This window comes from Catharus ustulatus, chromosome 7 (genome assembly GCF_009819885.2).
Source record: "Catharus ustulatus isolate bCatUst1 chromosome 7, bCatUst1.pri.v2, whole genome shotgun sequence".
NCBI classification, from domain to species: domain Eukaryota; kingdom Metazoa; phylum Chordata; class Aves; order Passeriformes; family Turdidae; genus Catharus; species Catharus ustulatus.
In genome coordinates this window covers 17961452-17973512 of record NC_046227.1, presented here as the reverse complement: position 1 = coordinate 17973512, position 12061 = coordinate 17961452, and the positions used below count along the sequence as shown (strand labels likewise).

General features: G+C 41.9%; 1 protein-coding gene across 5 annotated transcripts in view; it reads right to left on the bottom strand.

Moving 5' to 3' along the window:
* Positions 1 to 12017, bottom strand: part of LOC116998560 (neurabin-1-like) — a 40991-nt gene extending 28974 nt beyond the window's left edge. For 2 of the 5 annotated variants that reach the window (XM_033064360.2, XM_033064365.2), the window contains exons 1-2: positions 11453 to 11547; positions 9074 to 10939 (exon numbers count right to left, since the gene is read on the bottom strand). In XM_033064360.2, the coding sequence (XP_032920251.1) occupies positions 9074 to 10684 (1611 nt within the window). In that variant the 5' untranslated portion in view covers positions 10685 to 10939; positions 11453 to 11547. Of the gene's footprint in view, positions 1 to 9073; positions 10940 to 11098; positions 11124 to 11452; positions 11548 to 11688; positions 11765 to 11909 lie in introns of those variants that run through there. The other 3 variants (XM_033064361.2, XM_033064362.2, XM_033064363.2) reach the window with 3 other exon arrangements.
* Positions 12018 to 12061: the final 44 nt, after the last annotated feature.

Below are 12061 nucleotides of genomic sequence, written 5' to 3'. Positions count from 1 at the left end.
AGTAGCAAAAGTAACATTTAAACACAGTTAAAATGTGGATAATAAATAATATAAGTTCACAGTTTAGGAGACTGATGAGAAAGCTAAACATGTTCATCCCTGCACTGTGTCTGGCAGGGTTTAGTCACTGAATCAAATGCATTACAGACAAAAGAAATTCTAATCTTACTATTCAGAAGCCACTGCTAGCTAGAGATTGTAAAATTATTAGTACTGCAGCTGGTATTTTTAAAAGATATACATTAGCAAATACAAATTATTGGCTCAACACAGGGGAAAGAGATGAATTTTACTGTGGAAACCATGTGAATTTCACAAGGTTTTTAACATAGCTTGTTATATATCCAGGAGGCTACCCTAACACTAATAACTTTTGGATCCTGCCAAGCTAACAAGTGGCAAAATGCTGTTTGAAAATATTTTTTTTCACTTAAAATCTTTTTCCTTCAGAATGGATGCAATTAATTTGAATTCAAAAAAGTTCTGATAAAGGGCTGAATTTTTAAGAATTATTTGAATTAAATTTTAAAGACACATAATGATAGATTTTCAAATATACTTAGTGCTTGAACTGCATATATATTTATCTGGAGAGAAAACTAGCTACATTCTTCACACTAGAAAAATTAATCACTTTTTGAATGCAAAACATGCTTTTCCATCTTCTGTGAAGATGCTAATCTAGACATTAACAAGATCAGCACTCCAAAAACACCAATACAGCCTGTCTAAAAGATCCTACAGTTTAGTTCCTGTAACTGTTACTAAGAACTAACAGAACTAAGAATTTCTTATATCATCTTAGTGCTAACACATAAAATAGAATTATCACATAAAAACAACGATGACCTTCACATACTTCAAACTCTCCACAGCACAGAAGAATGTCTACTTAAGTATGACGTCAGTTTTAGAAGAATATTAGAGGGCAAATACTAATTTACCATGCGCTTGCATGAAAGTGCTGCAGAGTAACAAAACACAGTCTGAAGACCTCCACTCCAACATTCATTTCTAGTACATAGATTTGTTTCTGCCTAATGAAAAGCAGAACATTACAAAAGTAATTAAACAGTAAGATTAGGAAATCAGGAACTGCCCGGAAGGGCTTGCAACTAATTAGAATGGAAGCAACATCAACATCACTTTAAAGTTCTCATGTAATGCCGCAGTATTTGCTGGAAAGCCTCACAACACCTGCCCAGGCAGTTAAAGCAACACTGAATATGTGAGAGAGGCCCTGAAGTGTTACTGCTGCCCTGGCTGGAGCACAGCCAGCCAGCACCACACCCCTTGGCTCACCGGATTCTGGAACAGCGCTCACTTTGAACGTGCCTGTTTACTGACACGCCATAAAGCCAAACATTCAAACACAAGTTAAAGCTCGGGGAAAATTATCCAACAGCAAAACAGTTCCAGCTTTCCAAATCGAGGCCTTTGTGATGCCTGGCAAAATGCGAAGTGCCCATGAATAATCATTTGAAATAGTAGCACTGAGGTAGGACTGAAGCATAATGTACACCTTACAGTTTACTCTTACTATCTCCCGTTCAAGGAAACATCTCACTACTGCGATCCTATTCTTCCCTCTACTTCCAAAAGCTACGTGGTCAGTTTTTTATTAGCACTGCTTTGTGTATTTTAAGTAAAAATTGCCTACATCCCATCTAACTCAATTCATGCTATATAATCATAGAAGTAGCAAAGAGAAATACCTTACTTAATTTGATTTTTCTAACACTCACACCTTTACTCTCCTTCAGGTTTTCAGAACAGCTGGCAACTGTTAAAGGTTGAAATTATAAACAGTTGCACTCAAGGTAGCAATTTCTATTGCTAAGCAGCTGAACAGGCAGGCTGTGCACACTCGTCCTTGGTCTTGCAGCTCAGTATGACTTAATCAAAAACCCCAAACAAGTCAGTTTACATAAAGACAAAGGTGCAATCTTGCTTCAGATCTACAATACAGACAATTTCAGACAGACAATGTCATCATAAATGAAAAGGTTTTTTTACCAGTCTCATGCTCTACTTAATTCTCAATAAAACCGGTAAAATTTATTCTTTAGTTCTGTTTTTCACTGCAGCAGCTAAAACACTGCAGCCTGCCAAAGAATAAGAGAGAAAATATGTTATTTGAGTCAGGTTATGCTAACTACTCGAGGAGAAACATTCACTTTCAGGTATTTAATTTTGAAATCCCAGTGGAAGAAATATTGAAGACAAAGAAAAGCATCCATTCAGATTCATGGCACTGATTTGATTTCATTTCAGATATTTAGAGAAGTTCAGAGACAAACCATAATCTCCATCTGCAGAAGAAGAGCTCTGCCATGACCTGGCTGTATCCCTCCAGCAACTCAAGTTCAGGTGGCAATGCTCTCTGACTGACAAAGAGACTGAAAGGCTCCCAAATAAGTAGCATATGACCAGAAGAGGAAAAACTACTCAAATTACCACATAAAAGGGAGCACCAAAAGAAATCACCCTTAGCTTCTGAAAGCTAAAGATGTATATAAAGAGAGCAATTCAACTATGAACCTCTGTAAACTTCACAGGTGTCTTGGTACCAACGGTTTATGCCTGGTGATCCACATAGATAAACATGTATTTATTTAGTAGTCATCAAAATAAAAATCTTGCCCTGACCAAATCTAAACAGCAAATTGCTATGGGGAACTTAAAAAAAAAAATAACAGTGAACACAAGAATAGTCCACCTGTTTTCTAAACACCTTAAGAACAAACAACTAAATAACCCTGCCACGAGGGGGTACCAGATCAACTCAATTAACTGATCTGCATTAATACTGTCATTAGCAATGATCAATACCCCAGGTCTAAAAAAAAAAGGATCAATTCACTATGCCAAGTCCCATTAGAGGGTGATGAAAGAAAATGTCTGGAAAATAAAGAATGTGCCATAATCCATAATACTTTCCTACTAAACAAAAATAAAAGAACCCTGTAAAAAAACTCTGATCCTCATGATCTCAAGATTACAAAATATGTACTCAGATAATGCAGGCAAGCATCGTTTTACTGATGTCCTTCTAGTGTTCACCTTCCTTTTTGTTAGAATTATATGGAAAGGGATCACTTATTTTTCCATCTCTCTAAAGGTAAGCCACAAAAAAGTTTCAGTTACTGCAGGTTCATTCTTTACCTGGTTAGGTATGTATTATGTATTCTCACATGCTAAGAACAGTAATCATCATCAAAAAGACACTGAATTCTTCCAGCACTTTGACTGCTGAGCTACTGAACTTATCTCCTATAAATCTGCTTATCTATGTGGACCTCCACCACCTTCTCAGTGTTTCTCCTAACCATCCCCCATGAAACCCTCCAGGGCCTCATATTCACCTCCTTTTCAGCCTCCTGTTCCCCACAGCTATTCTGACAGAGTATAAAACAGCACAGCCTGGGCATACATAGTGATCATCTAACATTAAGCCAAAAAAAACCAACTAACTTAAACTAAAGCTTCAGCCCCACCATCGATAAGGCCATGAATATGCAACTCTGATACAAGTGCTAATTTTCCACAAATCAGTACTTTAGAAATACCTTTCAAAACCCCTCTCCTTCCTATCAAATCCAGGTGAAATTGCTAGGAAGTTAGAAGAGGGAGGGACTGAAAAGAGAGTGGACAGATGATAACTTCACCTGATTTCTATAACCAAAACATTCTCTTATTTTTCTATAGTTTTATAGCATAAGCAATACATGAAACTGGTCAGCTGGTGTGTTACCTAACTACATATACAGAATAATTCAGTTAGAAAGACACTGAGATATTAATGTAAAGAGTCAAGCTGCTCCAGCTGTAAGCCAAGATATAAAAAGAAATTCTTTACTTTTTCTCTTCCCATTTAGATTTCTGCTCTACAGCCCCATGCCCTGGCACTGGACTCTCATCCAAAGACAAAATGCCAACTCAATCTACAATTGTAAAACTTATATATCAAATATTTCCTAAAAATCAAAACAGATGTATCATTAAAAAAAAAAAAGAAAAAAAAGAAAAAAAAGAAAAAAATGTCAAAGACAACTTGAGTTGAAAGAGCTGTCCTGAGAGCTAAATAACCATACCAGAATCAAAAAACAAGGACCATAAAGGCATCAGAAATATTCGACACAGAACTCTGTAACATAGGTAAACCTACGCACAGAATTAAATGCATTTAGGCTTAATAAACATTTAACTTAAGAAACATTTTACTTATATGAAAACTGAACTCTCAGTAAGGGTTGAAAGATTATGTTTTCTCAAAAAAAAATCCAAAACAACAAAAAAAATTCACGTGCGAACATCTATACCTTCTTCCTTCTATTATCCATGTTTTTAACATGTCATAGTGTTAATTTGCAGGAATGTCATACTCTAAGATGCAGGCAGAACAAAACAGGATTATTTTTTGTGAAAAGTCACCGAAAAACACCATGGAGAGATTGAGCTGAAAATATGAAGAGAAGTTGTTTTGATGTTAAGTTACTATGCTGATAAACAGAGCTTCAAAACAACTAAAATCTATGACTTTAAACAAGCAAATTGTAATTGGAAAAGATCCCAAACAAAGTAAAACGGAAAAACACATTATCTGTGTCAAGAAAAAAAAAATTAATTCCCCCACATGTGTCAATTCTGTTTAAATCTACTCTCAAATTAAATCTCTGTTTTCTTTCATCAACCCTCACCCACATCACATACTTGTTTCTTAATGCCACAGAAGTACTTTACTGAAGTGCTCGAGCAATGGCTGACAAACAATTGAACAGCCATCAATTCTTTAATTACCAAAGAAACTCCAGGGCCTGGGTATCTTCAACCAGTTTGTGTATTTCGTACCCCTTTCTGTGTATTACATCGTAAGTACACAAGTGAACGGTTCAAAAATCAGAGGCTGCATGAAGCTGAAGCACTTCACAACACTACAACATTGTGTTAAAACAGTATTTGTGAGTTTCCACATTGATCTAGAAAATGTCCATCTCCTAAAAGCATTTGCAGTTATCTTGTCATACAGGAAATCTAATTCATTTAGTTCTTCATTAACTTCAAAACAGTAAGTAGTTTTGTACTGAAAATGTTGAAGAATAGGACAGGCTGTACAACACCACCATTTGTGCCTAGCTATACATAAAACAGCTTTACTGTGATGTGCAAGACAAATGGCAATATTATGAAGAGTTTCTATATTCTCCGAGAAGCAGCTGAAACTTGGCTGGTTAGGATAACACACAAACTACAAAACTGCTTTCAGTTTCCTTATGAAATCTATGCTCAGCTGTGACAAATATAAAAGTAATGCCTTTATGAAGGTTTGGGGTTTGTTCTGTTTACTTTTTAAAACTGTTTTCTTGACTAAACCATCTCTAAATATATTATTATTCACAAAAAGCTGGGAACAGACACTCCCATGCAACATAAACTAGGTAACACTGATAAGTAAACAGAAGCAAACAGCAGTAGCAGCTGTACTATCTTTTCAGCTTACCTGAGCTACAGAATTTCTAAGGATCATAAATCATTGCAGAAGTTAGTCACTGTGCTATTAAAGGCTTTGAGGACAAAGTTTGCCACAGTGAGAGGTGAAAACATCTCAAGAAATCAATTTGAAAACAAGCATTTGTTTTACCAACAGAAAGTTTCAAAATTAGAAACGTCAAACAGCACTCAGTCATTACATTTATGTTAATTAAAATCTTTCAAGGTAATCTCACAACAGAAAGCAAGTTAATGTCTACATTACAAAGGCAAAATGAAATACAAAGGGATGACAGAAGAATTACCTGATGTTATTTGCACTGTGTGTAATGCTTATTGTTTACACAGTTTACTTGGAAGACTTCAAGACAAAGGCAAATTCACTTTCCTTGCAAATAACTTGGACTGCTGACTATGCTTTACATTCCTTACTGGCTTCATATGTGACAACACATACCCAAGCTGTGAAGTTCTGCTCATAACTGTACTGTATCACTCTCTAAACTACTCCAGGAGAAACAAGAACCGAGATAAAATGTTTCCCAGGGCCTGGAAAGATCAAACAGCAGCAGGACTTAGAGAGTCTGGTCACTCACGGCAAATAAAAAATCCCATATGTCATTTATCAACAGCTTCTACGAATTGAAACACTTCTTTTAAAAGTCTCATCTGTGCTTGCTTTCATAGGCACAGGGCAACACAAAATGACAGAGTATTTGTGTAATTAGGTTCCATCTTTCCTGAAATTATCAGATCAAATTATGTTCTCAAGCCCTGCTACAGATGTCAACAATTACCGACCTCCATCACAGGTCAGATACAGTGCTAACAATGTTAGCTACCTTATACACCCCCCGGGAGCTCCACAGTCTCTGAGTAAAAGACCTTGCCAATATTACAACTGACTAAAAGCTTTGAAACAGAAAAAATAATCAGGTTCTCTTTGTTGCAGCAGTATAAATGCTATTTTTAAGTTCTTTCCATTAACCTTTAAGTTCTATCCATTAACTACAGACATATCCAACCTCCCTTTCATCTGTTTCAAATACAAGTCAAAGCTCCATCACTGCAGAATGCTGAAGATCTAAGAACATGCTTTTTCTTGCCTAATACATTCTGAACATTTTGATTTCTTCAGCCGCACCAGATACCTGCTAAACAGCAACTACAAAGAAACCATCTGTGTCTCTTGCAATCACTACAGAGGTGCAGAATGAAAACAGCAAGAACAGCAAGGGCAGCCTGGCCTCTCTCAGGAGCATCTATGAGGAGAAGAATCACAGACCTTCTCTAGTGGCTATGAATGTCTGAAAATGGCACTCACATTTAAGTCAACTTATTAGTCTAAATAAAGCTGAAAAAGAAGCTACTAGGATGCATTTCCCGCTATGGCACTGCTCTAAGCTGTGTTGGGGACCAGGAATAATCTTTTAGCTACCACTGAGATTTTCTTCTCTTCCAATTTAAGATGCACCAAAGATCTACAAAGAAAGACAGATTTCCTTCTGTGAGATAAAACTGGGATTTTCTAAAAGGTTATTGAGATATTAAAAATATACAACTAAAGAAAGTTCTGGGTAAACACAAAAAAGTTGGAATTCTTTATTTTGCAGAGCACTAATCCCAAAAAAACATAGAACCAGGACTTATTCCCAGTAAGTATAATAGAAAACATGAAGCAAAAAGGTAGACATGGGAACAGAAATCATTGCTTAGGCAAAAGGAACAAAGAGGGAAAACCTATTGAAAATGACATGCAGAAGGAGATCCCTAAAGGGGATAAAGGAAGGCCAGTATCACAAGCTTCAATTTAAGGGCCTTATAAAGTACCTCAATAGCCCTATTGCTATTGAGCACAGTTTATTCTGCCAATCCAAGTGGGGCATTATGGCAAGAACTATGTTATTTTACATAGAAACTGCTAAGAGTTGCTTCTAACCATCCATCTCTCGATTGTGTAAACGATAATCTGAGACAGGTTGCTTCCTGTGGCTTTCAGAGAAGCAGCTATAATTGAGCAGTGCTTGTTACCAAAACCTGAATTTTGTCTACACAAGAGCTTCCAGCACAGTTGGCACTGAGATTTCTACTAGGGCTTTGAACTATGTCTGGAATAGACACAGCAGAGAAGGCAAAAGTCTGTTAACAGCCACTGCTTCAGTAGGATATCAGCAATGAATGATCAGTAAAACCCTGCCTACAGCAGGAAGTCACTTAACACATTTACAGTAGACTCTAGATGGCACTTTGCTCAGATACTGAGTGCACAAATCCATGTAGAAATGGACTGATGCCCCTCTGGCTCTCTCCCAGCCCTCACCAGACTCATTATGCAGTTTTCAATAGCAGCACTCTCCCCTTCACTGCTCCAGGTCACCACTAAAGCAACATCAACTAGAAGAAAGCCATATAAAGTCAGCCTGTCTATGGAGAGACTATAAAAAACCCCACACGCAATAAAACTCACATTTTGCCAAATTTTTTTGCCACAATCAAAACATCTTCTGGGGTACAGCACTGGTATGTGTTAGCAAACTGGGAAATTACAGCTCTCTGCTGTGGGAAGTTCAAGAGTCAACAGAATTTTTACATTCCTCTGATCAGTATAAGTGAGTCCTGACTCTCTTATGGACAAAGTGTAAAAGCTGTTTATTAAAGATGGTATCTTTCATTCATGTAATAGTAAAAGAGATAGTATGCTGAGGAAAGTCTGTACAGTCTCCCATTCCAGCCTTATCCATGTCTCCCAATTCTCCTTCCAAAGTTTAAGAAACACTAGAATAATTCAAGTGCACAAGAGACTATGAGTAAACATAGTCTGAGCTGCGGAGCAACTTATTTTGTGGGTGTAAATAAGTGGGGGAAGATCAGACACATAAATCTTTTTAATTTGTTAAAGTTGTAACTTACACTACTCCTCATTATGCTGTCTGCCCTCTAACTTTCACTTCTGCAACTTTGTAATTCCAAAATAATCATGTTAACACTCCTACAGCTTATTCACCAATCAGTATTAGAACCAAACAATATATATATGGTTATCATTGTTATTACTGGAGAGAATTCTAGAATCTTAAATACAAAAACCAGTCATTTGATATTTTCTTATAGTCAATTCCATTAAAAAGCCTGAAGTTGAATATGAAAGTTTTCTATGGGGGAGATGTTGTTTTTGTTTGGGGTTTTTATTTAAACTTTTGTGCCAAAAGGAAAACTGAGAATTCCTACTGCAACGCCTCAATTTTAAACAAATGAAGGCAAGTATTAAAGGTCAGGTGTTTGTATCTACTCCTAAAAGATACGTGTCCTGAAAGAGTCCAGGAAGTAAAATCTTATTTGTGTACCTTCACTACACTATCTTATGAAGCAGCTGTAAATAAGGAATCACTTGTGACTAATACATTTTCTGAACTGGTAACTTCTCTCAAACTTAGCATTGAATAAAAGTTGCAAACTTACACTTCTTAAATGTTTTTTGAACTTCAAAAAAACTCACAAAACCCCCAAAAACTTATTTCCTGAGTATTTTTGACTGCAAAACAATTAAAAAAAAAAAAAAAACAAAAAACTCAAACATACTTACTTTGATAGGAGCTGTTGAGAACTTGACTTTCCGGTCTGGCACTGGATCTTCCTCTTCAGAAAGTCCAGGAAACTCCTCATATTCACTGTCATACATATAATCCTCCTCTCCCTCCAAAATTTCTCTGCCTTCAGGCTCTTGGTTTTCTGGCTCTGTGTCCCTGTCATCATCGAAAGCTGCATTTTCTATTCCAAAATCACTGAAGTCCTCACTTTGCTTTTCTAACGCTTGCTCCTCTTCTTCAGTGTCCTCTTCCTGCTCTAGAACACCGTGTACTTGTGTAACTGGACCATCTCTTCCAAACATCCCATCTCTTTCTTCTCCCCAACTGGTCTTGCTGCCATCGGTAAACTCTTCTACCACTTCCAAGGCATAGTCGCTTCTCTTCCCTTCCTGTACGTGACACACGAGCTCCTGATTCTCTTGATCAGCGCGATCATTCTCCAAACCGTTTTTTTCATGCCCTGAGGTTTCATCTTGTGCAACCAGCTCTGTGCACATCCCCTCTGTGGGAGAAACCCAGGAGCAAACACTATCTGATGTCTGCTGAGCCTCCTGAGCAGGCACACTGCCCATATTCCATGGGCTTCTCTCAAGTACCAGTTGCTCTCTTTTGTCTTTTCCAAGTGCCTTGCTTGGCTCATCTCTGCAGATCTCAGGCACTTTGGGCAATGCACCTTTCTCCAGACATCCTTCAGCAACAGCAGGCGAATTCAAAGTCTGCTGGCCTCTCAAAGGGTCCTGATTTGGAGATCTATCATTTTTGGAAGTTTCTTTGGATTCTTCAGTATCACTGTCACCCAGAAAGCTTTCCAGCCTCCTAGAAATGGGCCCTGCATTCAGGAAGGTAGATCTGGAACCACTATTCGCATGTTGCTGCTTCAACTCCTCATTACTTTGATTTTCAACTTTCTCCAGAGCAACTGGAAGATTTGCTTCTGTATTAAAACTGAAGTGGTCCGCCACATTGCTGCAATCAGAAGCTGAACCATGTCTCCGCTTATCTTCACTTCTTTCACATTTGCTGGGGGAATATCTGTCCACGGAGCTCCGTTGTTTTATATTTCTCTCAAAGAGCTTCCTGGTCTCTGAGAATTTTTCTGCCAGGGCAACTTTGTCCAAGTCTGCTTCATCGCTGCTACGGACGACTTTGTCAGCAGCAGAAGACACCGACAATGAATCCACAGGACCGCTGCTGGGGCTGCTATTTGTATTAAGAAGATTATTTTTTTGGACAGTGAGAAATGATGGACTACCTGGAGAAGATCCATACTCTGCTGCTGTGGCCCGGCTGATTAACTTGCTGTCAGCAGGTGGACTGCTTTCACAAGAGGTTGTGGAGGAAGAGCTTCCCATTTGCAGAAACATACTTTTGATCTTGTGTACTCTGTTGCCATAAGTGGCAGCTCTGCCTCGACTGTGTGGGTCACTTCCCCCTCCATTGGAAGAGGTGCTCAGCTTCTGATGCAAACCTGTTTTGTTGGAAGCGTTATCAGGATTGTTTATACCATCAAAAGAGCATTTGATAGCATGGAAATCAGATTTGTAAGCATTTCGGTGTGGAGAAGCACTTCTTAAAGTCCTTTCCCCTTTGCCTTCGGTTTTCATCATTGTTGAAGAGAAAGCTCCCTCCACTCCTTACGAAGAATGGGAAAAACGACTCCCTAGCACAAAGCTTCCACCCTCCAACACCAGGCAGTGTAGAACCCACAGCAGATCCCCAAAGCAGCCTTTCACTCAGTCAGCCTCCCCGCTCGCATTGAAACGGAACACAGGGGACTCTACGTGGAGAGAAAGAAATCAAAGCGCGTGAGTGGCCACATCGGGTGTTATCCCCAGCGCGGATCGCGGTATCCGGAAAGCCATCTGCAGAGAGACAGAGAGTTTCCATTAACTCGGGGCCTCGTCGGCGTGTGACACGAATCCGAAACTCGGGGTGGGAATCGCAGCCCAAGACCTCCCTGCGGGATAAAGCCCATTGTGTCCGCCGGGACGCGCGGACCCAGCTGCTCCCCGGGCACCGACCTGCCGGCTCTGGCGGGGGATGCGGCGGCGGGCGGCCCCCCCGCCACCTCCGGCTGCCGCCCCTCCGCCGAGGGCCGTCCCGGGCTGGGCCAGGCCGGGTCGGGCGGCGGGGGGAGCAGCGCCGGCCCTTCCTGTCGCCCGGGGAGGCCGGGCCCGGGCCGGACCCCGCGCACGCACCGCGGCGGCGCGGGACGGAGGGGCCCCGGCTCCCCGCGCCGCCCGGAACGGGGGAAGCCACAAGTTTCGGCCCCAAGTTGGGGCTTCCCCGTGGCGGCGCTTCTGCGCCGAGGGGCCTGCGGGGCGCGCAGCGGAGCCGCCCCGATACCTCGCCCCAAACTTTCCGAGCCAGCCTACCTGGGGGCGGGGGTCCTGCCGCCTCCTTCCCCTCAGCGTTCCCGGCCGCCCAGCGGCCGCACGCACCACGCCATCATTATCCGCCGCCACGGCCGCCCGCCTTTCCTCCCTCCCTCCCTCCCACCCCCCCGCCCTGGCCGCCGCCACCGCCCCGTGCTCCTCACTCCACCTTCCTCCCGCCCCCGCGGCGCGCTCGGAACCGCCGCCCGCCCGCCCGCGCCGCTCCCCGGCCTCACGCTGCTCCGCGCCCTGCTCCGCGCTGTGTCTCGGGCCCGCCCGCGCGCGCTCCCTCGCTCGCTCGCACACAAAGAGAGGGAGCGGCGGGCGCGCCCCTGCTCCTCTCTCCCAGCGCCACGGAAGAGAGGGGCTGGGGGCGGCGGGCGCGACCGGCCCGAGGGAAGCGCCTCCCGCGCCGGGATATACCACGCCATAGCGGGATACGGGTTTCGGGTGATACCATGTCGGCGAAGCGAGCGGGCGCGAGGCAGCGTCGGTGGGTGCGGAGCGCTCACCGGTCCCTCCGCCGGCGGAGCTGGGGACGGTGGGGCGAGGGACGCTGGAGGAGCGCGAGCGGCCGTGATGCTGCGCGCTGCTTTCAAAGCCCGTGCG